Here is a 27,317-nt window from a genome sequence, read left to right on the forward strand (position 1 = left end):
CAGCACATAACACCTGAAACCAATAAAATCCTCCAAACCAAAGGTTAATTAATTCATAATTTCCATTCAGTTACCTTAGAATAAAAATGAATCAATATTAATGAACACAGCTCTAGGTAAGTTGCCACTTTTCTTTTCATATAATTTTCCAATTTTAATGGTCTAAGAGGAAGTCTGTGTTTAGGACAGGTAATGACCCTTCCCCAGAGATGGGGCCTTAGCAATAATCATCTTCCAAGTTTGTTAAAATATACAATTACGGCAACACACATCAAGATGATAGTCGATATTTTAAACTCTCCAAGCAAGGAAGAATAACAATAGCCAATTATTGAGCGCCTAATAGTTAGGAGTGTAGCAGGACTGAAGCATGCTATGTTCACACAGCTGTGGAAAAAAATGGTTAAAACCAGAGTGTGACATAGGAAGGGTTAGGTAGTGGGGCTCATTGACAGTGAACATATTCTCAATTCTTTGCAGGATCTAAAGAGTTTTCACATAGTCATGAGGGATTCTAGTTTTGAATCTTAACTATCTCTTGATCGCCAGGTCTAATTGGACACCAGGCTACAGTGCTCTGAAAAGGTGGTCTGACCTTTAGGAGGCTGAGACTACTGGGAGTAAGTCAGATCCTTGGGGGGCTGCCCTTGAAGAGAATGCTGGAACCCTGCTCCCGCCTTCTTTCCGGGACCATCACGAAACGAACAGACTTCCCCTGAGATTAGCTTCCACCAGAACTCAGTGCCTTGTCACACTGCCTCTCTCCAAAAATTTTTTTAAAAGTACCTGCAAGTAAAATATTACAGAAAGAACACCAATACAATTTCTATGGCTTATTCAAGTAACTCTCCACGGGTGTACTGGGGCCGCAAAGATTTCAATGAATCTCAGTCAGCGTATAATTACACCAGTGGAGTGAGTATTGTGCTAGTAAGTCTAAGTTGTGCAATGGGCTGCCAACACAACAACCCAGAAGTTGAGAAATCTCCCATTAATTCACTCCATGAAACACTTTAACCACAGTCAATATGGCATGTTTGTAGTGGTTTGCTTCAAATGTGGATTTGAAGCAAATGCACAGCACTTAGGAGAGATGTTTCTGAGAATGATCCACACATGGGCCACTCTCCACTTTGCTTCCTTTGGATTCAATTGCAATAAAAGCAAGTCCTTTAATTCTTTGATCTCTTCGCTTCATGTCCCAGATCCTCTCGGATGCGCCATTGCTCGATATTTATCCTTTCCCCACATGTGATACATCAAGAAAGAGAGAAAAGTATATTTCTTTGTTTTAAGCACACAAATGTTTGAGTATTCTCTACTTCATTGGAAAACATTAATGGGGAAATAAGTACATTTTATGCAAGGGTCTGACATCCAAGGAAGTGAACAGCACAGGCCAAATGTGAAACCACTGTCTAACATGAATTAGAATCAGGTCACTTGGTAAAAATAATAATGGACTGATGTCAAAAGTGGGGGAATGGCTGGAGACAAATGATGTGCTCTGTGCTTCTTTCTCAGTCCAATGACAACATAATACTAGTGTCCATAGGAAGATAACACTACCAGGATGGAAAAAGAAAGGGATATGGGACAACCTGATACACCGGGGCTGGAGGACTGGGGAGAAAGTACAATTCTATACTTGGTAGGTGGGTCAGGCATGGGAGGAGGCGCAATCTTAGGAGGATGTACCTCACAAGGAAGAAATACCAACCAAGAGCAAGCAGGTCACACAAAATCGATAGCAGTCAGCTCATTTCAGCTCAGGGTATTACCACAAAGTATTTTTGCTGCAATTCATGCAAAATCAGATGCACCTACTAGCATATGTAAATTACATGCAGATGGTGTATAGATGTCTAAAACAGGAAGAAGTAAACTCATATAACAAAGGTCACTCTACAAAAATTCATGAGGTGACAGTTAGTGAGGGCAGTGGAGTTAGGAGGTTGGTAGAATGCAGGCAAACCAGTAGTTGTGAATTCCTCGTCTCAATTCCTTGGGGTTATTTAGATGCTTTGTAAGCAACAGAATTTAGCATTCTAACCATGGTACTTATAGTTGCCAAAAACTTTTTGTATACACTTTGATTAACTGGTACTCATGCAGTTTAATTAACAAAAAAGATCCATTAATATTTCTTAATGGAATTGTTCAACAAGAGCAAACAATTCACCTTCAGCTTCCTCATGACAATTTCCAATCAGATCAAACCTGAAGTCTTGGACTCTGTGCAAGTGACAGTAGCTAAGAGTTTGTTCGAGAGAGGTCTGTAGAGTTTCTGGGCTCAGTTGGGTGCCCTTCAATTGTTTCTGCTGATCACATGCCATTATGGAGTCAGACTCACATAGTAACACACTGAAACAAATGATCTCTGATACTTATCCAAAACACATCTACACATGATGTTAGCAATCTTGTTAGACCAAACCTCTCTCTCTCTAGAGGAAAAGAGCTCAGGCTATCAGCACTTAGTAGCAGCAGGCAAAATGTTTACTAAAAACAATATCATAGCATTGTGGTGATGACCCTTCTCCAAAGGTTAAAAAGTGACTGAAGCTTGCACTCAACCTGCACATTAATTTCTCATCAACTTGGCCATAGTGTAACTTATCTATGCAGGTAAATAGATGGCGTGGGAACAAATGAGCTCAAATTCCAATTCCACCAATCAGTAATAATGGGCATGTTACTTAACCTTTCCAGACTTTGCAAATTCCCCTTTTTCTGAGCAGTAAATGAGACCACATGCAGATGTGTGCTACTTTATTGTTTTATGCTTAAGTACCATCCATAGATTAAGGGTTTGTTTGTTGCTGTTATTTAATATGTCTAATTGAATCCAAACAAGAACATTAAGATCCTGCTTTGGCAAAAGAAATTCTGAGAAGAATGCTCCTCTAAGGTCACAAAATAAAATAGCGTGGAGTTGCAGACTAGGACTCTTCTGAGACAGGACATAGCTTGCACTATATAAAAAACCCTGCCTTCTTTTACCAGTCTGTCCAGTTGCTTATGTATTGATTTCACAAAGGAAATATTTTTCGACCCTTTCACCTTTTATTAAGGTTTGTAGTTAAAATGTGTACCTATTACAGATTTTTACACATACACATACAAACACACACACATACACATACATATACACACAGGACTTAGCAGCTTCTACTGAAATAAACAGAATTGCCATAAATAAAAATTAAAACAGCTCTGCTAGCTCATTAAGAACAAAATAGGACTCAAAGTCCATTTCTCTAGGAGAGAAGGCATTTCATATGAATGAGAAGGTAATGAACACCTAAATAATATCTCAATAATATTTAAATAGTCTGCAAGCTAGATGTTTATTTTTGCCACATGTTTTTGTCCTGGTAACTAGACATTCAGTGAAATAAATAAAACAAGGGTGAGGGGGGGGAACGGAACTCGAGGGTGAAAAAGTTCAGCAGTGGAGTAGTGATGAAAGTGAACCATACAACTGGTGGGCAGACTGGAGGGAGGGACTGGGAGAGAATGAGGGAACAGAAGACACTGTAGGAAAAGAAATGTACTCATTACCTGACTCACATAATTGCAATCCTTCTGTACAGCACCTCTATAATAACAGTAAAGTAATTTTTAAAGGGCTCTTTTTTCCCTCTGTTTGCTTCCTTGTTTAACATCAAATATGAGCTCATTGCCTGACCAGATAAGAGAATTCTCTAATGCTTGGAAGAACTCCACGATTGACCAGCCAAGGCTTTGTGTTCTAAATCTTACATATTTCCGCAGAGAAGGAAACGAGAAAATACACAGACCCAAAGAGCGGATGATAACGCCAAGATTAAAAGGAAAGGATAAATAAATACACCTGTCTGGAAAGTCCTGCTCAAGTGCTTTATCTATTATTTAAAAGGGATATTTATCTCTTCACCTTACTTCAATTTCTAACTGCTTTAGAGCCCTAGGAACATGGGAGTTTGATTTTTTTTAAATAAGAAATTTCAATTCCAGCAACTATCAATTATTCATGGCAACAGTACACATGGTTTGAATAACTTAGACCCCAAATTTATTTTAACCTATAGTATCAATCAGATGCTGTATCAAAACTGTTATTAAGAGCCACAAGAGGTGGGAAAAGGCAATAACAAAACGCTGAAACAAGGACACAGGATGACCCATTGCAACAATGATACCCACAGGACAGTACATCGGAAATGAACTTTACAACTTTGCGGGTGGGGAGGAGTGAGGGAGGCGGGGGAGGGAAGGGACAGTGGGAGAACAACACAGGAGGGGGTATCTTGCTCCTGTAACTGTTACCCCTCTGTACAGCATCTTTACAATAAAATAAATTTTTAAAAAAGAGCCCCAAGAGACTAAATCCCTGAAGCCCAGAGCGAAAACAGTAAAATCCACCAGGGGCCAAACAAAAGAATTTGAAGGTTACATCCTGTCTATCAGCCTTTCAATGATGAACACGTATGGCTCAGGCAATATGGACACAGGAATTTGATGTTAGATAGCCACCTTTTGTATTTACCTAGCTTTCATTGAAGAATACATAGCCTTGTAGACAAGTCTCAAGAATTTAGTTAAGTTTGGCTCTCAGAAGTATGTGAGCATTTTTCCTGTGACCATACCAAAGATAAAAGGCTAAAGGACAATGGTCCTGTGTCAGTTAAAGGACTATCATCAAACATGAAGGGTTTTTTTTACAATCATTAACATAGTCAGTAAAGATACAGGGAGCCACTTGGAAAAAGTGTGGTATTCTGGTTACTGGTATTCTGGATACAGTTATACAGCCAAAAAGAGCGGCTTGTAAGCAACCCTTCCAGTCACCTTGAGGGAATTAAGATCCACAATGACACAGACAATGCTAAAGACCCGCCAGGCACAGGGGAAGTGAATCAATACTCTCTTCTTGTCCTCATTCTCTTGCATCTCCATTCATCTCCTACCTGTGGCTTCTATTGGTTAAAGAGAGCCAGGACACCTCTAATGCAATCATGGGACGTAAGCTTTCTGGGACAGAGCAGCGCTGAAGGTGTCAAAATTTAAAAAACAACATCCAGCACCAAGACCCACATTATATAACTCCTTTTAATATCTCAGCGATTCCAACTAGGATACATTTCACCAATTCATTTATCTGAGCCAATGAAGATTAGGATCTTGCTATTCTAAAAAAGACCAGGTGGTCAGTGTATATCTATCCCAAACAAAAACTCTAAAATAATTTTCTGAAGATCTTCCCTATGTTCTATTTCCCTACACTGGCAAATGTGACCCTGGCTAGGGTAGGAAGCTTTATAAAAGAAATGATAAGTTCACAGATACAGGAAACACGTACTGAGGGAGCTTCCGCGGGGATGGGGGAGTGTGTGTGACAAGAGCATCAGAACAAGGGACATGGGGAAAGGGAAGAAGGGGAATTCCGGGGGCAGCTGGTACACACTCAGGACACTCAACAGGCTTTAAAGAGCTAATAAACGTAACAGAGGAGGAACAGGAGGAGACAGTGGGAAAAAGAAGCAGAGAAGAGGGTAACAGTGAGGGGGGAGTTGAGTCAGGAAGGGCCTTGAACTGTTCACAACTACCAGTTGTGAAACGATTTTAATGTTTTCACTTTGATTTAGTAATACTACTCATGGGGCAGAGAGGCAAGAGATGAGAGAATGGAAGGCCAGTTAGGAGACTGACAGGAAAGTAAGTATGGGGTGTGACACACCAACATAATGTCTTGTTCAGATAGACAACAAGATTAGGTGCAAGGTTTTTTGTGTTTTTAATTGTAGATTGTGGGGCCTCAACTCAGGTCCTGGGAGCTATCCCTGAACCTCTCTAAGCTCAAAGCTAGAGCTCTCTCGCTTGAGTCACAGCTCTACTTCTGGCTTTTGACAGTTATTTGAAGATAAGAGTCTCATAGACGTTCCTGCTGGGGCTGGCTTTGAACTAAGATTCTTCGATCTCACTCTCCTGCATAGCCAGGGTTACAGGTATGAGCCACTGGTGCCCACCTAAATGTCTATTAGTCATAAATCATCTCAGATTCTTTGTTACAGCAGCCTGGAGGAATGATGACAACTTTGTAGAAGAAATATATATTGTCTGCTTCGTTTATGGCAAGCCTCGAGTAATATGTTGTATGAACTCATTTGATAAGGACTGTTCAAGTAACTAGTACAAGTGTACTAGAGATGCTACTTTGCAAAAGTAGTAAAAGAAAATTTTGAAAATATTTGGAAAGGCAAGTCAGACTGATATTAAGCCTGCTTTTTCTGGTAGATTAAGCCAGGGAATAGCTTTGTCTTAACATATTTGGTCAAATTTTGATATAAAGAAATGTTAGCCATGCACCGGTTACTCACACCTGTCATCCTAGCTACTCAAGAGGCCTGAGATCTGAGGATCTGGTTTGAAGCAATCTAGGCAGCAAATGCCATAAGATTCATTTCCAATTATCCACCAGAGAACTGGAAGTGGCTCTGAGACTCAAAAGTGGTAGAGTCCTAGCCGTGAGCGAAAGAGCTCAAGGACAGTACCCAAGCCCTGAGTTCAAGCCCCATGACTGACATTTTTTTTCCACAAAAAGAATGTTTTTACCTGTTAAGGCCACAGACCTGATAGTATGGGATTTGCCTTTAATATATTTCCCTAAAAATCAGGAAATACTGGGTAAATTCATTGACTGTTTTGGAGCAGCATTTGCTGACAACCATCATGCAGGAATGAGGAAGAGAAGTACATGCATGCTTTGGTTTCTGCAACACAGGCACATGCTTTAAAGCCAGACATGATGTGTGAAAGATTAAAGAACCAAAAGGAAATGTATTTCCATCTACCCTGCTAAATCTTCCTCGAAAACAGAGATAAGACACAAAATGAAAAATCCATTTCCTTTAGAAAATGAATCTTTAACCTATGAGTTGGTTTATTTTGAAAAGCAATTAGATTCTGAAGCCACATACCATGCATCTAAAATATAATTCAGTGGACTCATCTGTCACATTTGTTGCTAGGGCTCATGCAGACAGAAAATTTCCTAGGAAGCAACCTAGGGAAAGGATGATCTAATTCAGGCATCAAGAATTCATTTATTAGAAATAGGACCAGTGGCCTAAAATGCTAGGAGACTGTCCTTTGTAGGGAGGAGCTCTCTATTTTAAGCCATAACAATTGAAGTTAAGATGAATGAAGGCAAAGACAAATTGGATGACAGTTTTCATGGTCTTCTGTTATAATATGATCTTTCTAGCATAAGTTAGTTCAGGCAAACCATAGTTTCAGAACTTGAAGAAAAATGACATGAAAAGGAATCTCCTTCAACCTAAAGCTTTGGTACTTTGTATGTAAATTGAAGAAAGATAAATTGAATAAAATTCTGAGGGTATATACTGTCAGTTCTGAAAACCCTTTAGGCATTAGTTTCTTACTAGGTCAACTCCCAATTCAAACCACTAAAATACCCTCCATTATTTCATAAATGTATTCACTTACCAGCCCAGCCATTCACAAAAATCTCAAGTAATATGCATTGGTTAAATGAACAAATCAACCCAGTCAGTCAGTATGAAAGAACTTCAAGTATGACTTAAGCCTACTAGTCTGACTGTACAATGAAAAGCCATTTTTGCATAGCATATGCATATGCTTCAACATCCCAATTCCTTTTTGTATATTTGTATTGTTATGATAAAGGTGATGTACAGAGGGGTTACAGTTATATAAGTCAGGTAAAGAGGACATTTCTTTCTGGACAATGCCACACCTTTTCTTGCTCTCTCTCAGTTTTTTCCTCCCATTGTCATCCATAAATTAGTTCATTTTCAACATAGTGTCCAGTGAGTACCCCTGCTGCATTTGTCCCTCCATTTCTGTATTTCCCCTTACAGTCCCAAAGACATATAAATGAACAAATAGAACAACAAGGAAAGAAAACAAAAACAGCAAAAGGGGGAGGACTTCTTGTTTTTCTTTCCTACTGTTCATTTCAACGAACATTATTTGATATGATCAGATGCACCTAGGCATTGTGCCTTTCTGTTCCTCTGGTCTCACTGCCTGTGAATGCCTAAAGACTTCTATAATTTATATGTCCTGGTATTTCAGGTCGAGTTTCCACACTAGTTATCTCACTTAACAGAATAGGTTCTTGGTCTCTCCATTCCCTGCAAATGGCATTATTCTTTCTAATAGTTGTGTAAAATTTCACTGTGTATAGATACCACATTTTTTTAATTCACTTTTCTATTGTAGGATATTTGGGCTGTTTCCACAACTTGGCTGTTGTGAATAGTACAGCAATGAACATGGATGTGCAAGTGGCTTTATGGTCTCCTGACTTGTGGTGTTCTGGGTAGATGCCCAGGAGAAGTGTCAACATCCCTATTCTGACGATGATTAGAAATTACAGTATTAGATGTCAGAGTGTAAGTTTTCTCCATCATACTGTGAATAAGCAGAGATAAGGGGACAAAGTAGAGACTATATTCAGAAGAACAAAATTGAGAGAAGCACTAAAGAAACACCAAGGGAGGAATGGGAGAGCTGAAATGTATCAAACCACGAAGGTGGCAGACATAATTAGGTAACAGCATTGGTTAGGTACCAACACAATGTTCCTGGCAGAAGAGGAGAAACAAAGTTAAGTCTGCTGACCTCTTCCAGGAACTACTAAACCTAGTTATGGGGAAAATCCACACCTCTTGGAAGCTTTCAACTCTAGTGCAGTGAGCTGGAGTCAATGACGAGCCCAGTATAAAAAGCCAGCATCAGACGGGACAATCTTTCAATCCGCCTATCTCCATGAGCTGCAACAAGGTGCCATCTTGTGGGAGGGCCTCCTACTTGAGACGAGGGAATTCATTCTTTGCATGGTAGCTGCCTTGAGCCAACCAGGCCTGGAGACTGAGATACAACGAGGGGCTTGGGAAACAAGAAAGCATTAGAAGACATCCATGACCAGTGGCTTTTGCATGAGGGAAGCAGCTATACATAGGGAAGCTGGCAGTTCCCAGAGGCAACAAGAGCTCAGCCAGTTCAGGGCTTGGCCATTCCAGTGGTTTTCCAAAGCCTGAGAATCACTCAAGAGAGAAACATCAAATCCAAGACTGGCAAAGAACTCAACTTCTAGGACTGTGGCGGGCTTTGTTTCCCGGAAGAGCTGACAACACTAAGCCCAGGACCCAAGGCTCCCTTGGGATCTCATCAGAACTCAGGGTTCCAGGGACCTCCAGTTTCAGCCTTCCTTCAGTGTACCAATTGTATGTTATCTCAAAAAGAATACTGATAGTAACTAATAAAAATATTACGTCCCATTCAAAAATTCATGCTCTCCTGAGGGATATGGGGGAAAAAAAAAACCCAGCTTGGACTAAAGGTCATAGATTCCAGCCCTGAAAGAGGCAGAATATTCCATCCAAAATTCTAACTCTAGAAATAAACAAACATCGAAGCCTTAAGTTAGATTTGAAGTGTGCATCTGCACACATATTTTGAGATAATTGTAATTCCAACTGATTATGAAGAATTTGATATATGAATAGAACACATAATTACAGTAATAACAGCTACAATTATCTAGCACCGATTATGTAGTCAACTTTGTGCTTTAAACATTTTATTGTTATTCTTCAGAGCGAAGTATTATCATGCTACTTTAGAGATGAGAAAAAAAAAGCAACAAAGGTGAGAGTAGTTAGATGGAAAAACCATAAAACTAATCAAAGAAAGCCTGGAGTAAAAGTCAACTATCTAACACTTCAATTCAACTCTTCCTGCTAAATGGCTACCATCTAAAGAGAATTATATATTTATGGATCCATGCTTTAAAGACAGAGTCCCTCAATGAGCAGTGATGGTCTAATGAGGAAAGAGGAAATTTTAACCATAATTTCCTGAAGATGTGCTCTCGGTGAGCAATGAAAAAACACAGCATAAACTAGAACTATGGTGGATATACCATAACATTTTTATACCCCTGGGGACTGTTGACTAAAACTACCTTATTGCTCTGTAGAGACTTCAAAGCATAGCATGCAATGCAGTGGGCATCCTCCAGCAATCTAACTCTTAGTGTGTTCCAGGATTCAAGGAGTATGCTTGGAATGGGCCAAAACAAAACATATCAGAATATCCCAGAGTATGCATGACCACAGTTAGTCTTCATACACAGAAGTCGTGGAGGGAAGTCAAGGTGCAAAGGAATCCACAAAGACTACAGTTTCAGAAAAATGGGATTTATATATTTATATTTAAGACAATACTCATGATTATTGTCTTTATTAGATACAGATACCTAAGTTAGCAAAGTTAGTGAGATCAGATGCAATCTGGGAAAAGAGTCATCCTTATAGCTAATAGTTTCAGTGGAAAAACTACTGCACCTCGATTCAGATACAGTTGGGTAGAGAGATAAACACATTGGTCTCTGGTTTCTACCTAGAATGCCTCTTTGTCCCTCTAATTTGCAGTATGATAAGTTGGGTGTTAACTGATCTAGAATTTGTAATTCTAGTATATTCAGCATATTCAGTACTGCTATATTGCTTGCTTTTAAAGAACAATTTCTTCTAGTATGATTGATATTCTAGGAGATATCCTGAGCGTATGTGAAACTTACATGTGTTTATGTACCATTTTGTTCCCCAAAACTCTAGGTGATTCTGAAAAAAAACAAAACACAAACCACTCAGATGAATTGAGCCAAGTACAAACTATGCACTTCAGAGGTATAATGACCAATAATTAGCCACATCTGATACTAACACTGAGCTGCCAGCCTTACAAATAGGCCATACTAGAGGTGTCATTTACTCTGCTTAACTTCCTTTCCTTTGTGTCTTCCTCGTGTTTTTCTTCTCTGCTTTCTGATTTTCCTTTTAAATGGCACTAGTACTGGGGCTTGAGCTCAAGGCCTCTCATTCTCACTTAATTTTTTTCTGTTTTTCTTTTGCAATTTTATTTATTTAGTTAGTTTTCTTATGTAGTTGTACAAAGAGGCTTCAATTCAGCAAGTCACTTGAACTTTAACAAAAAGCTAGTACTCTGCCACATGAGCCATATCTTCACTTCCAGCTTTTTTTGCTGGTTAACTGGAAATAAAGTCTCATAGATTATCTCCCCAGGCTGGCTTTGAACCACAATTCTCAGATCTCAGAATCCTGAGTAGCTAGAATTACAAGTATAAGCCACCAGTGCCTGGCATCTATAACTTTGAATTCTTGACCTTCATAAGTACCTTTACACGCCACCCCTTACTATTTTTCTCTTGCACACAGGCTGGTGAGTACATGGTTGGGAGCAGGTGTGATGACCACACAAGTACACTTTTACTGTAGTATTATGTATATTTCAATCTGATGTGTGAAAACGTGAGTTGTCATTTTTGCAGCTAATTTGTGTGTGTGTGTGTGTGTGTGAGAGAGAGAGAGAGAGAGTGTGTGGGGGGGGGACATTTTTAAGTGTTAGATTCCAACTCAACTTTTTTTTATTACTCTGAGTTTTAGGATTCTGCAGACGGCTGTTATTTTTAGGAAAGCACATGTTGTATTATAGCAGAATGAAGTTTATATTGAAATTTATCAGTGGTATCTTATTTTTGTTTTAGCAAATCTTTCTTAGATTTAGAGCAAAATTGAAAATACTGAGGTTTCTCACATTCCCAAGGCTCCCAGACATACATTCTAGTAGTGTGTCTTTTTAAATCTTAAACAAATCAACTCTCCAGTGATTTTTTTTATTTGAGTTTGTAATTAGGCTAGAAAACACCAGCTCACGTTGTCTGAAACTATACCTCCATGTGTGAAAATCACTAATCATTGCAATAACAGCAAGGTGTAAAATAAAACTATCCAGACCAACTAGTCCCTTCGTCTTTTTGTTTCAAAGGTCTGGATATGTCTATGTATATAAATTTCCTCCGATTCTGACCAGTCAGATTTATTGATTACACGTATTCACAAGCAGCATGCTTCTACAAAGAAGTCTCTTTGATGAGATTTCTTTGTAGATGGTGAAAAAAAAGACCCACATTACCATCATAATTTTTAGGTCATATGATTTCATCTAAACTTCCTGACTTACTTAATCATATAATAATAGCAAAGCATTTCTCCCTAAGGGGGGAAAAAGTAGATTGGAAATAGCACATAATAAAATGGTTTTTATTGCAGTTTCATAGGATTTCTCAAGGTATAGCATGTAAGCGCATATTTACATGTATGACAATTATATTGGAGAAGCTTTGAAATAAAAGGAAAAAAACACATTTAATTAATGTGATACAGTGACCAGAAATCCCTACTGAACTTCTAAAGAAACTGAGACATTTTAGGTAAGAAAAATCATTTCTACTTACAGAAGAGTGGTAAGTATTATATTAATCAAGCGGAGGTATATTTTCATCTGTACTCACTAAACACCACCATACTAACTAGAACATGGAAATGTGCCGCTTGAATGGACGGGGGAAATAGGAAAGGTACCACGTTCCACATCCCATTTACTAGCACTAATTCTTCTCAGTGTTCCATTATACATTAGTGGAAAACCCAATCACTTACAGAAAGAAGAAAGCAAGGAGAAATAAAATAAGAAAGCTTCTGGCAATTACCCCAAATGCAGCATCCAATTAAATCTGTTGAATTTAATAGAATAAAGGAACTCTTCTGTTTCTCCTCTCCCTAAACAAAAGGGTCATAGACTAATTATCTCAGGAGTGACATCTTACAAGTTTTGCCAATGCTGAGCCAGCGGACTCTGTGCGGGCCGGGCTTAGTATGTAGACCATCCTTTGTCTATCCCAGGAACTTTAGTGGAAAAACAATTATTCATCTTGTGGTAAATCACAGATCATTTGATAACAAGGGTTTTGAAAATACTTCCCTTTTGCTTTTTGCTCTCAGGAAACCCTCCCTGCCGGTTACCCATCACTCGAGCCTTACTTGTTTTCATTGCTCGCATCGTAACGAGGCATTGGATCCAAGTCATTCCCATTCACATCACAACTGGCCAGCGCATCCTATGGCCACAGAGGAAAGAGGGAGAGGGAGAAAGAGCCATTAATTAGCCATTGACCCGCAGGCTCATGCATTCTTAAACACATTTCTGCAAGAGAGAAATTAGGTTAACTAATACACTCGTGGTTCACTGCTATCAGGAGGCTTTAGCAAGAGAATGTTGCTTCAGTAATAATAATCAAGGCTGCATTGTTTCTCCTTAAGTGAGGAAGTATTCTACACAGTCCAAAGGAGAGTCTGGTTCAGCCAGGCCTGTATTTTTTCTCTCAATACCCAGAGGGACCTAGTTCATGAAATGTGCATCATTCAAAGATGTCCTCAATGACTGAACTTTTTAAGGACGTACTGCTGCATATATAGAAGCACTGATTTATTCTCCAGACCCGTTCTCTATTTCTTACCTGATGTCTAGAGTAAGTAACTTCATCATAATTCGATGATTAGGAGATAAAATTATTTGAATGAAAGGGGCAAGCCAATTAAAATTATCAAGTATTCTATCAAGTATCTTGGGATGGTTATCAAGTAACCTATCTCCTTTGAGGTATTGTACCTACTATGGAAGAGCCTACAGTTCAGACTTTTACTAATACTCCAAGCTCTGGAATATCCAAAATGATGAGAAAGGTTTGCCTACGCCACGGTTTCAGAATGAGAAAACCAAATATGGACTTACTTGGTTTCTTTTTTCTCTTTTTCTGTTTTGAAAGATTATGAAAAAATCTCTATGATACTCAGAGTTTACTGTCCCTTTCATTGTTCAAATTTATATCACTATGGTTATTCTATTGGGGTTGTAAATTTTCATATGCTTTATGAATAACCATAATTTTAATGTAAGCGAAAGCCAACACTATCTGTTTTCTGTCTTTATCAAAGGGTCATGTTTCTGAAAGCAAGAAGTATTTGGGCTTTGGCTTAAAACTAATGTAACAGAGGCTCCCAGCAGGTTAATCTCTAGCCTTTGTTTTGTATGAAACAAACCAAGTCTGGGCCCCAAGCCTTTTGATGCCTTATCTAATATATTTTCTCTGATTGCTCTGGCTCTCAGAAGGAGAGCTAAGAGGCACCAAGGTGGTGAACTACACAGGTTATTCTAGAGAATTTTTTTTTTCTGGGAGAGAATAAAACGAATGAGGAAAAGATTGCAATCACAATGAGGTAGAAGCTGTTTGCATTTGATCAAATAGTCATCTGTAGCTTGTAGCAGCAGCAAGTGGCAAAACCCTTTTTGCATGTGACAAGAAAAGACATCATCACTAGGGCACAAGCAGCCAGAGTTTGTTTGACCTTAGATCTAACCCTGAGTAATTCACTTTGGTCTTCAGCCTTCACTTGTTGTGCCTATCAAATGAGGAGACTAAATGGAAGTTCCTTTTAAGCTTTTAAATCCTATGTGGTGAAAAGGTCCAAGTTTATCTAAAATTGTCTGGATGTAGGACGTGGACTGTTACTCAACTACTGTGCAGAAGATAACTAAATGATTTTGCAGTGCTTTCCCCCTCCCCGCCCTTTTTTTTTTCTCTTGATACTGGGCTTGAACTTGGGGCCTGGACACTGTCCTTTAGTTTTTTGTTGTTATTAAAAGCTGGAGCTCTACAACTTGAAACATAGCGCTACTCGTGGCTTTATGCTGGCAAACTGGAAACAAGAGCTATATGGTCTTTCCTTCCCCGGCTGGCTTTGAACTACCATCCCAAATCTCAGACTCCTGAGTAGCTGGAATTACAGGCATGAACCTGGCAGTGGGTGGGATTTCTGCTCCCTTCCAGCTTTCTTTTTATAGGTCAGGGCATTCAGGACATCCAAAAGTAGCAAAGTGTTAGCTTGAAGCTTCCTTTAACAAGTAGTGCCTGTTGCATCAAATACTACCTTTTGCAGTAGTTCCTGTACATTCTGATAGTCCTAACAGAAAATCACGCTGATGCCAAGGCAGAGAGACTTCCAGATGCAGCAAATACTCACATAGTTTTGCATCAGATCAGGGTGGGTCCTTTCAATACCATCATCCAGAATGGTCACGACAATGTTCTTTCCCGTGTAGCCTCTCTTCCAGGCTCCTTCAATATTCATGTCTGATTGGCAGGGGTGTGTGTTGTCACTGCAGTGCTAAAGAAAAAGGACACTGCAGATTACTCAAGGATAAGAAAATTTGGAGAGGGTATTACCCACTTGTAGAAGATTACCTGTTCAAATGATCAGCACTGAGTAGATTGCTGGTAGAGAAGAAACAGAGATCTCCAGCAGAATAATGTGGAGAAGATAGGAAGGGGAGAAATAGGATCATCATCTGTGATCTGTTCTGATAGCATATTTACTTCGAGAAAACATACAGAGCAAGTATCTCAACAGTAGAGTAACAGATAATTCAATTATTAACATGTATGAATGAGATATAAATAATCATCATCATAGCATTTTGTTTATAAACCCAAACAAGGCCATTGAAGAACAGAAGCTATTTCTGTTTCTTAGCCAGGCACCAAGAAACCAATCCTGCCACAACTGAAACCCACTCAGGTGCTTTCTGTGACTTTCGCTAGAGGTGTGCTACTATGAGAGACTCATGAATAATAATAATAATAATAATAATAATAATGTTTTCTTAACTCCTTTCACTACATCAACAATGGCTGTGTTACCTTAATTTATAGAAGCTGAGAGGCGTGTGGAGCACTTCTTTGGGAAAGGAAAGAATAATGCAAAGTCCAGACAAGCTCCCTCCACAGGAAGACGTGTGTGAGGGCAGGATGGAAAATGTGGACCCTTGTCTCGTTATGTGTAGAAATTTCATTCTGCCGCGGCTGCATTGCCCAGCCACACTGAAAAAGGAACGGAGCCTGAGGCTTTTCCCGATACCATTTACTAGCATTTGTCCAACCCACACAATTGTTCCTTTCAAGTCCATCTCTTTGAAATATCCCTCTGAGTGGTGCTGTTTCACAGCTTCTTGAGACTCAGAAGAGACAGAAAAGCAAGAGCTGCTTGAGAATGTCATAGCAACACCAGCTAACCCAGCGCACTGCCTGTTCACCAAGATCCGCTTGCTTCCATTCACCAAGGGATGGAAAAGAATAGCAAGTTTTCTCTGCTCTGGGTGGAGTCTCCATTACATCATGGGTCATCTCTCTCTCCCTCCCTCCACCCCCTCACACACACACACACACACACACACACACACTCCCTCACTCTGAACAACCTAATGCCTACATAATTATTATTGATTGTTAAAACTTGCATAAGTTTTGTCTCCCAAACTGACTTAAAGTAAGCCTCACCTAAAATCCCAAAAACAGTTGCTCCATTTTCATGAGGACACTTTTTTCCCCCCAAGTTCAGCTTGACTTCCCAGTTCACCACTGTCGCTTTCTGCAGAGAATCAGCCGACTCACATTTGATGATCACAACTTATAAAGAAATGAGTGCAGATTTCTGAAATAGACACATTTTTTCAGAACACTCATAGTAGCCAAGAGGCTAGGCCTTTCTTCACTAACTATGCTAATTTAACGCAAAGCAACCTGAACAGATTTCCATTTCTTTTTCTTTTCAAAATCTGCTGTGACCACCTGCAGGAATGATTGTGACAGAAAGTAATGTTAATGTGGCCAAGAGGTGGGCTGGAGGAAGGAAATGTACAGGAAATAGGCAACCCGAAAATGGGATAACCATCTTGGAATACAGGGATGCTGTCTGAAACTTTAATTATGAAAATTGAAGGAAACCAGCTGTCTATGAAAACCATGTGTGTGAGAAGTACAGCAACTAGTTTTGCCTTTTAACTTCTTTGCTTCTGTTGAGTCTGCCTTTACCATTAAATATTTTGGTAAGACCTCCTTTCTTTTTCTTACATCTGCGCTACAATGCTGTGAGAAGAGGAAATATTCAATTGATGCATTCATTTAGATAAAGTAATACAGCAGACATTCGTGTGTGTGTGTGTGTGTGTGTGTGTGTGTTCCAAGCCATAGAGTGCTTCCTAAAAATGAGGAATGGGTTAGAGGTCACTTAAATAAGAACTCTAAATTGTCCTTGTGAACCTGAGTTTTTTTAAATATACTTCAAGTGATTCATGCTTGCAAAGCCTAGAACCCTCCAATGGAGCCAATCAGGTATGAACAGCATGTTGAAGCTGAAGAAACACATATGTGCATAGTTATACAAGATACAGATTTATACTAAACTATGCACCTTAGTAAATGGGCACCTTAGTAAATCGGATTTCAGTAAGTCTGCATGCACAGATAACTAAGTAGCTAGAAACAATTCAGGGGGTAAAAAAGAGAAAAAGTTGCCAAAAGAAACAAAGGTTTCCCAATCTTTTACCACAAGAACCTTTATTCTTTCTAGGAATGTGATTTTAAAGAGCGTGTTTTCTGAGTTCAAGAAATCGCCTTTTCCATACCAGAGTGATGAGCTATCCTGCTTATAAACCACGAGGGATGCACTCGGGTCTCTCAGGGCTTCATAAACATATCACAGTGTTTGCTCAATGAAAGAACAGTTTATACCCCAAATAAACACGCTTGTTACATTCTCATCTTCGTTTTCTTCAGACTAAGGGGGGGGGACTCTCAACAGCATTTTTTTAATTCCCAAATTTTTCAGGGTTTCCAATGAGCTATTCTGTGGTGTGTGTGTGTGTGTGTGTGTGTGTGTGAGAGAGAGAGAGAGAGAGAGAGAGAGAGAGAGAGAGAGAGAGAGAGAGAGAGAGAGAGATCCGATAACTTGTACATGGAAAGCAGTAGCTCTACCATGGAGCTTTAGGCTCAACCCTTGAAATGACATTTAGTACGCTGCCAATAATTTGCTAGCATTGAAAACATCTATAGTTCATTATTATTAATTCAGGGGCTGATCAGACTCAATTCTGATCACACAATGTTGGTAAGAAAGCAGAATTAAGTGCAAAAAAATCTGTTTCAGAGACACACTAAGAAACACATCTGGCCAGGTGCCGGTGGCTAATCCTAGCTACTCAGGAGGCTGAGTGAGGATCACCGTTCAAAGCCAGCCCGGGCAGGAAAGTCTGTGGGACTATTATCTCCAGAAAACTGGAAGTGGCACTGTGGCTCAAGTGGTAGAGTGCTAAGCCTTGAGCTGAACAGCTTAGGGACAGCGCCTAGGCCCAGAGTTTAAAAAGAAACACATCTGATCAGGTCAGTAAGGTCATAATATATTTGGCATTGGCTATAAAATCTGAAGCTTAAAAATGTTAATAGATTGAACAAACTGATGTTCTCTTAAGTGAAATAAAACTAACAACTACATGGCTAAATATTTTATTAATCAGTGTATGTGAGTAGCACTGTTTAAAACATGGAACAACCATTCAGAAGAGGTAATGTCTGTCTTACGTTATTAAAAGGAAAGACTTTATCAGCCTAGCTAATCTTCTAGAGTTCAAACATCAGGTCAACAGTGCACAGAGATATAGAAACTCTCAAGAGAAAAACTGAAAGAGAAAGAGCCCAGATCAGGCTCAAACACCTGCACATAAGAAGATAAAGAAGAGATAAGGATTGGTTGTTGGAGAACACAGATGTAGCAATCCAAGAACAGAAATCACACTGGCACTATGACAGCGCTTTCAATTGATAAAGTAGAATTTAGTTTGATAAGACCTTAGTGATCTAATATTCTGATTTGCTTTAATTGCAACACATCTTTTAGGAAATTATAAGTGAATACTAAGAAGAGATTCACTTCTATATTAAATAGCCAGTGATATACTGATCAGTCAATTTTTTTTTGTTTTTGAGTCTTTATTACTAGTTATGGTAAAGATTGAAAACTCACATAGTTGACACACAGTGCAGGTAAGAGGTCTAGGAGTCAGTTGGGGCCTGCTGGTTCATACCTATAATCCTAGCTACTTAAGAGGCTGAGATCTGAGGATCACAGTTTAGAGCGGCTTAGGCAGACATATCCAAGAGACTCTTATTTCCAAAAAAAATGTTGTAAGTGAACGACTAAAGTCCCAACCATTAGGTGAAAAGTTTCAGAATGCAAAGCCCTGAATTCAAGCTTTAGTACTATCACTCTCACACACACACAAACACACACACACACACACACACACACACAGAGAGAGAGAGAGAGGAATTTTTTCTCTTTCACACATTATTTTAAACTGGTTCTTGATTATCAAGTTTTGTCAAAGTAAATAAGAAATGGGATGGAACCTTTCAGAAGGCATTCTAGAAGATATGCACTTGGTATGAGGGTTAATCTAAATTCCCTGAATAATGTTCAACCTTTTTGGAAGAAGAATAGGCGTGACACCATAGCAGGTGAACGATTATCTTTACCTGCCTATTGAGAAACTTCTGGCAGAAGAGATCACGAGCCAGTCTGTTTTCTTTGGAACACAGGGCAAACATTTCTCGACCTTTCTCTGCTTTTCTGTAAATGACTCCATTTGAATACTGTCTTCCACCCCGGGCCATGCAGCAAATTCTTTGATGATTTCAAGATAAACTTGGCTTTAGCAAATAAATGTCTTTCTTCCCGGAAAAGTGTAAATCAAAAACCAGGTATTTCCTAATATACCACCCTCTCTCCAAATAGTGCAATTAGTATATTAATGAATTGTGTTTGCGAAGAGATGACCTCAATTAAAAATGTTTTCCTTAATAGCTAAAAACTAAGAAGCAACTCTTATGCTGGGGCATATGAAAATGAATTTAGAAGTAATGGAGTTGCATTATTTAATAAATATGACAGCATTAGCATGAGGCAATCCTTATTTTTTTCTATAATGCAATTTCTTTGTGTACATTTACAGAATTCTGTTTACATGGAACTCTTCACCCTTTTTCTTCCCTGTATTGCATAAATCTGCACAGAAAGCGCCTGCCTCCTCTTTATTCACCAAGGACTCAGAGGTCAAGGTAATACAAGGTAATTTTTTTTTTTACTTTCTTTAAAATGAGCAGAGTACAATATGTTTGGATAATCAAAACCAACAGGCTGTAGTACTCAATTGTCCTATTTTATTTTCTTAAGTCACAAAAGAATTTTAAGAAAAAAAAACAAGGAAAAGCATTTTTTTCCCTAAATTTAGAGATTTATCAGGTCAAAGAGGGGAAATCTGGAAATATTTTAATGTAACTTTAATAACATATCATCTTCATTTGTATTCCCTTCTGAATGACAATACAGAGCATAAAGGCAAAGACTGCTTTCTCAGGTGAGAAAACATGAATCTTTTAGTTGGACAGATAGTAAGTAAACCCATCCATATGCCATCCTCTCAAACTTCAATTATTCTGCAATCAGATTTTGACAATGTTTATTATCTCTTACATGGATGGACAGACGGATGGATGGATGGATAGATGGATAGATAGATGGGTAAGGGGATGGGGGGATGGGGGTGCATAGATGAATAGATAGGTAGATGAATAGTTAGAAAGACAAATAAAAAATATATTCAGCATTACATTTCAACCCCATATTCTTAAGGAAGGTGGCACATTTTTCTAGGATCCTGTGGAACTACTGAACAGTAAAAGGCACTTTAACTTTGTCAGTAGCATAAAACAGATTAGATGTATTCAAAGGATATTTTTGACCAAAGTGAAATCATAGAGGGAACAAATATAAGACAAGAACAATGAGAGATCAAATGTGGCTCTATTCTTTCTGACAGTAAGTGGCATTTAAATTTCCAAATAGAACATAAGTGTGATCTGTTTAAACTTAATATGTAGAGTAGGAAAACTCTGGCCATAAACATCAACTGTGGTTCCCCTTAATTTTTGTCTCAAAAAAGTCATTCAAGAAAATGAACTATGCAACTTGGGGGAATCTGGAGGAAAGCAAAGAGGATTCTGCTCATTACCTGATTTATGAAATGGTAACTTCTCTGTACCTTAATAATAACAAGAAATTTTATTTTTTAAAGTCATTCAATGGATGCTTTTAAAGAGCAAGAAAGACGGATTGTTGCATTGAAATTATTTGTAAAAATAAAGAAGATGTGCAGTTTCAAATGAGTGATGACAAGTTTTTTGCTTTGGCTAGCTCCAGATAAATGGGATTACTGGATCAACATTCTGAAGTCCTTGAGAGATGTTCGCTGGGCCTTCCTATCAGCTATTGCTTCAAATATATTCATTTCTACTGGAAATCTGTGGTAGTTGTAAAATTCAGAAGCCCTGAAAATAAGGAATACTATCAATATGTCAACATTTGCACTCTCTAAATAAAAAAGAGGTAGGGTAGTCAAAACCCACATAGACCATTACTGGTTGCAGACAAAACACAAATTCAGTTTGTTTTCCTGACAACAACACTAAGCCTACCCAGAAACCCCCATTTGTTTCCTTCTTGAATACGATACATTATTCAGGTAAAACTAGTCTTTTTGCTTTTATCTATTAAGAAATAGGTTCAGTATATATAATGGCCTTTATTTGCCTGAGTAGTGTGCTGACCTCCCCCCCCCCCAAAAAAAAGAGGAAAGTGTTAGAACCGACAGATCAAGTTCACTTTGTCACCTTTCCCCCTCTATGCTGTACCGATTCCCCAGAAAATAATGGTCGGAAGCATTCATTTTTATGATTCACAGTTGCATGGGTTGAGTAGCTTTAGCTGTGTGGCTGTCACTTGGGGCTGTCCTAAATTATCCATGTGTAACACGCCCATGGAGCTAGAGGCATCTGGTGACTTGGCTAGCACAGAAGTTATTATCACTTTTTTCACTCGTATAAAATAAAACTTGGAAAATCATCAGCCTTATGCAGAGGAGTTATTAATGTGCATTTGTCACAGCTGAGTTACCCACAAGTCCTTGTGAAGGATGTACTGATATCCCTCAACTTACATTGGGCTTTTGCCTCCTCCCTCCGCCGAAATAATTCCAGAGTAAGTTGAAAATATCATGCACTGAAAGCGTATTTAATAACCTCTATGTACTCAACATGAAAGCCTAGCTACACTGGACCCCTTCGAGAGCTGGTTCTTTCCCTTGTGGTCATGTGACTGAGGGGGCTAGGCTCAGCACATCATAAAGATGGCCTATCACATGTTGCGAGTTTAGGTAAAGAGAAAACTCAAAGCACAGAAATATGATTTATACTGATATATCTTCCTTTTGTACCACCAAAAACCTGAGCCAGGCATCAGTGGCTCACACCTGTAATCCTAGCTACCCTAGTGGCTAAGATATGAGCACCAAGATTCCAAGCCAGCCTTGGCTGTAAAGTTCAAGAGACTCATATCTCCAATTAAGCAGCAAAAGGCTGGAAGTGGAGCTGTTGCTCACACGGTAGAGTGTTAGCCTTGATGACAGTGCCCAGGCTCTGAGTTCAAGTGCCAGAATGCGTACACAGAGAAAAAGAGAAAGATGGGGGGGGGGGTTCTGAGCCACTAAGTTGGCAATCATTAGTATAGTCATTAAATAATAATTTTACCACATAAGAGCCAGAGAGATAGCAATTGCAATAGAGTTTCTTTCCATCCTTTAACTGTTCAAACATTTACTGGTTCACATCTGTGCGTGTTTTATTTTCCAACCAATCCTTAATGGTAAGTACACATCAGGGAATGAAAAAAAGTACATGATCTGACCTTTACAAAGTTTATAATCAGCTGGAGTGAATGAATAATAAATAAGTAGGCAAATAAGTAGACACAAACATATAACGATCACATAACAGGTATGAAGGAAATGAAAAAGACTTTGAAATACATTAAGAGAAATGTGTTTTTAACTTTATATCCGGAGTTCTTTACAATTTTGTTACAATTGAGCCAACTTTTCCTTAGGAACCACAGAAGCTCCAGTATTGAATAGTTGTTTTTATAGACATTAGGGAGTTAGCTGTAGTCTTGGAGTGGTAAGCTAGAACAAAATTGAGTTCTAGACCTACTGCCATTTGAAAGCTTTAGAAGAAAACAAAACAAAAAAACATGTTTACATGTGAAATAAACATTTCACAGCAAGCAACTACTTAAGACATAAAACTCTACAGCAATATAGAAGATGATGGGTCCACTGATAAATAAATCTACTCACAAGGCAGAACAAAAAATAATCAGAACCTCTGAAAATCAGCAAAATAAATTTGGAGAGTTACTGAAAGGTCAGTTTAATATCAGTCCTACACTGAGTAAAAATAATTTTGTGCTTTCATTCTCCGCTTGAAGATATAAGATCGTATACATTCTGCAAAGTTGTTTGCAAAGAAAATGAAACATTTTGTCTGGACAGGCCAGTAGCAATCCAAGAGTATTTCTACAGCAGTACCTAGTCCAGGCTTCCAAAAGATGAAAGATTCCATAATGTGTTTGATTAGGCATTCAATAAAGGAACTACAGAGAAAATTGCTTCTTTGACCTGATGAGATTCTCTCTCTAAGCCCTAGAGTATAATAACAAAGGAAACAAGAGATATTTTTGCCCTACTCTAGCAAATAAAATTACAAATGTTTTCTTATTAATAAAATAAGGTGGAATCCTTTCAAGAATTTAACAAAGTGATGCTTTAGTAATTTTTGAAAAGTAGCTGTGTGATCAGAGTTGCACATCTTCATTGATAAGAAAGGTCACTGAACTTTTTTTTTTTAACAATAAGTACAAACTCTTCAAGGCATAGTCAGGATAAATAAAAATATAGATCCTCTATGGGAAACTCTATTTCTTCCTCCTTCAGTAACGATGGGAATAATGTTAATACTTTTAAATTCAACATGAAGGTAGCAGCTTCTCAGGTGCACTCATCAGGCCCACATACATATTTCTAGGCACAGTTTTCTAAACATCTGTTGTCATGTTTCCCTATCTCATTAGCAAGCTCTTCCGGGATAACTTATATAAGTACCTCACAGGTAATTGTGGCTCCTATCATCCCAAAGGCTGACAATGCTATGTTATCCCTGCCACATTGGGACACAGCTTTCCAAAATCAAAAAAGGTGAAGATAAATGTTGAACTGGGGTTTCAGCAATCCAAATGGCTGTTCAGTTCACCTCGCAGAAAAATGGATCTCTTTTTTATTTCTTACTGAAACATCTTGTTTCCCACCAGAAGCGGGTAAAGGGCACAGTAAGCATTAAAATGACACTAACAGTACCCTCACAGAGTATAACAACAAAAAAATAAAATAAAATGTCCATTAAAAGAGAGGTTTAACCTATAAATTCTTGAGGGTTCCATCTAGTGAAGTTTAGGTTAGCTAAAATATTTGCAACTATGAGTAAAGAACACTCAATTGACCATAACCTTAAAAATACTAATTGTCACTGAAGAAATCTAGAACCTCAATGTATATAATCCTACTTGGGAGACTAAGGCCTGAGAACCATCTTTTGAAACTTGCAGGGGGACAAATCGGAGAGACTTTTATCTTCAATTAACCATTAAAAAGCCAGAAGTGGAGCTGTGGCTCAAGTGGTAGAGCGCCAGCCTTGAGCAAAAAAGTGAAAGGGCAGCTCCTAGGAACAAAATTCAAGCCCAGTACTGGTGCACGTTCATGCACAGGCACGCACGTACGCGTGCATACACACACACACACACACACACACACACACACACACACACACAGACTGGTATCCGGAAACAAGTGATTTTAAATTAATGATATCACTAAGGAAGCACTTTAACTTCTCAGCCACCATTCTTAGCTATGAGCCTCGTGTCCTCCAAAATCGTCTCTTGGTTGTAAAAGTATCACCATAGTTTGTATCCCACACCAGTATCTTCTATAGAAAGAAGATGTTTTATACTAAGAAGGAAGTCCCTTAGTATCAGCTGCATGAGACAAGGATTGCTCAGCTGAAACAGGATCACTGGTACGCCTTCTTCTATTGCTGCTGAAGATTATAGGAGTCCCACAGCTGCCTTAGCCCATTCATGATTCATCTCCAGGGCTGAGGAATAGTTTACCATCTCTGAAAACTGGGTGATGGCACTCTCAGCTACACAAACAAAAGCTCAGAGTTCTTAAGCAAGACAAAAGAAGGTCTGGTTCTGGGCTAGAAAAAGACACTGACTGAAATAAGGTATCTCATTAGACTTTGGGAATTATTTCCTGTGTTATATATCTACCTTTAACTATACGTATTCACTTATGTAAAAACCAGCATTCTTGTATATATACCATTTACTATTTTGACAGAAAGTTAAAAGTACATGGGCATTTACAGGTTATGTTAGAAAAAAACACTATTAGAAAAAAATGAGAAAAAAAACATGCTTTAATCTAACTTGGTTTGGAACTGAATAGAATTGGAATCAAGTTTTCTTATTATCATATTCTCACCTCTTATTGGAAAGTAATCCATATTATGATAGCCAAGTTTGCTGTTAAAATTCAATTAGTATCTGTAATTCCATGAATACCTTATACCTTCTGTCTGCTCTGCCCATCTCTGTTATGAGAATGAAATACAACATGAAGAATTGTGTACTAGTCCATTTTTCATTGCTCTAAGGAAATATTTCAGGTAGGCTACTTTGTAACAAAGAGAAGTTCATTAAGCTCACAGTTCTGGAAGCCAAAAATCCACAAAGCATGGTACAGGCTCTGGCTAGGGCCCAATGACACAAGCCAGCAGAAAGTGTAAGAGCAAGAAAGCCCATCTCCAAAAGGAAGACTGAAGCTGGGCTTCATAATCCCTTCCACAGACATTACGCCAGTGACGGAAGGGCTTCCCACATAGCTCCATCTCTTGAGGGCCCCAAACTACCTCACAACACTTCCCCAGAATGGTCTGGGGAACAACTATACAAACACGAAAACATGGGGAGCCATATGCAAATATGCCCAACCCATAATAACTAGAAATAAACATTCTTTTCCCAAAGTAGAGTTTCTATATAAAGTGAAAGATGGCCAGTTAAGTTGGAGTTTCAAATAAGGAATAAAAAAACGAATGTGATATCAGCAGCCAAAATTTAGTATGAACATTCAAACTATAAAGTTACTTATTGTTTCTCTGAAATTCAAATTACTCTAGTCAGCCTGTATTTTCATTCACTAAGTCTGGCAGCGTTGATTTTCACTAATTAACATAAGAATAATAATATTCATCAGATGATGTCATCAATATTAATCAAAGCATCTATGTTTCCTAAGAAAGAATTAAGATGACTATAGTAAAATCACATAGAGAAGGAAAGAAATGTGTAATATTCCGTCACTGGCTTCTCTGCAGAATCTAATCCTGGTTCTGATACGATCATGGAATCATTCAATATTTACCTCTCTGTGCATTAAAAAAACACAGATGCAACAAGGAGAAATATATAAATAATTTTAACCTGCACTATATCATAACTAGGAGAAAGAAAATACAATAATCCACAGGTTATACTGAAATTCGACAGAACCAGCCTCCGTGTCCACCCCAGAGCAGAGCTAGGTAGAGCAAAGAAGAAGCAGATGGTGAAGGGGTAAAGCCGCTGATACACAGGAGGCAGATGATGACGGTGAAGGACAGGTAGGAGGAAAGACAGGGTGGAGCAAGTCCCATCTTCATTAGGGGATTACTGAGAATAGCTGAATCTTGCACAAACTGCAAAATGCAAAAGGGTAGAGTGAGCAGCTAAAGGAAGCTATCCATTTAGGGGGTCATAGAGCCATTTAGACATCCTTCCCAGAGAATGCATCCCACGGAAGGAAAACAGGATGGCAAGCTAGGTGCCAGGGCCTCAGACACGTAACCCTCACTAGTGAGGAGGCGGAGATCTGACGATCACAGTTACAGTTAATGGGGGCAGAAAAGGCCATGAAATTCTCATTGTTAATGAACTGGCAAAAAGCCTGAAGTGAAGGTATGTTTTAAGTCGTGGAGTGCCAGTCTTAGAGAAAAACGATCCTGGCCCTGAGTTCAAGTACCAGTACCAGCAGCCCTCCCCGCCACACACCCACTGCCACACACACAATACCTGCAGAGCATTTATCCTGCCCTCACTCTCTCTGACCAGAACACTGGGCAAAGCAGATGAGCTTGTACCTGTTCTCGTGAACGATGGGACTTTCAAAAGCTAACTTCCTCTTTCTATATATACAACTCTACTAATGATCTAAGAGAACAAATCGTTTACCATGAAAGCAAATCATTTTGAAAATGGAGAACAGAACAAGACAATTTTGATGGCCCTGTAAGAATACGACGTATAAAAAGAGAAACAAAAATTGAGCAGTTGATTTAAAAAAAATTCCTGAAACATCTGCAAAAAAAAGTAATACAATTATCTAAACTTTCCCAGGGTTCAAACACAGAAATGGAATTGCAGATATGAAAATACAGCTCAAGGACTGTGGTGCAGGCCAACTGAAGCAAAAAGCAGAAC

The 27,317-nt window shown here is 38.7% G+C and overlaps 1 protein-coding gene across 1 annotated transcript in view; it reads right to left on the minus strand.

The window, feature by feature from the left end:
* The window catches only part of Pcsk5 (proprotein convertase subtilisin/kexin type 5), a 351,177-nt gene that overhangs the window by 259,554 nt on the left and 64,306 nt on the right, over positions 1-27,317 (minus strand). The window contains exons 4-5 of the mRNA XM_013018392.1: positions 14,979-15,122; positions 12,939-13,015 (exon numbers count right to left, since the gene is read on the minus strand). Coding sequence (XP_012873846.1) covers positions 12,939-13,015; positions 14,979-15,122 — 221 coding nt within the window. The remainder of the gene's footprint in view (positions 1-12,938; positions 13,016-14,978; positions 15,123-27,317) is intronic.

Source organism: Dipodomys ordii, unplaced genomic scaffold, assembly GCF_000151885.1.
Source record: "Dipodomys ordii isolate 6190 unplaced genomic scaffold, Dord_2.0 Scaffold40, whole genome shotgun sequence".
Lineage (NCBI taxonomy): Eukaryota > Metazoa > Chordata > Mammalia > Rodentia > Heteromyidae > Dipodomys > Dipodomys ordii.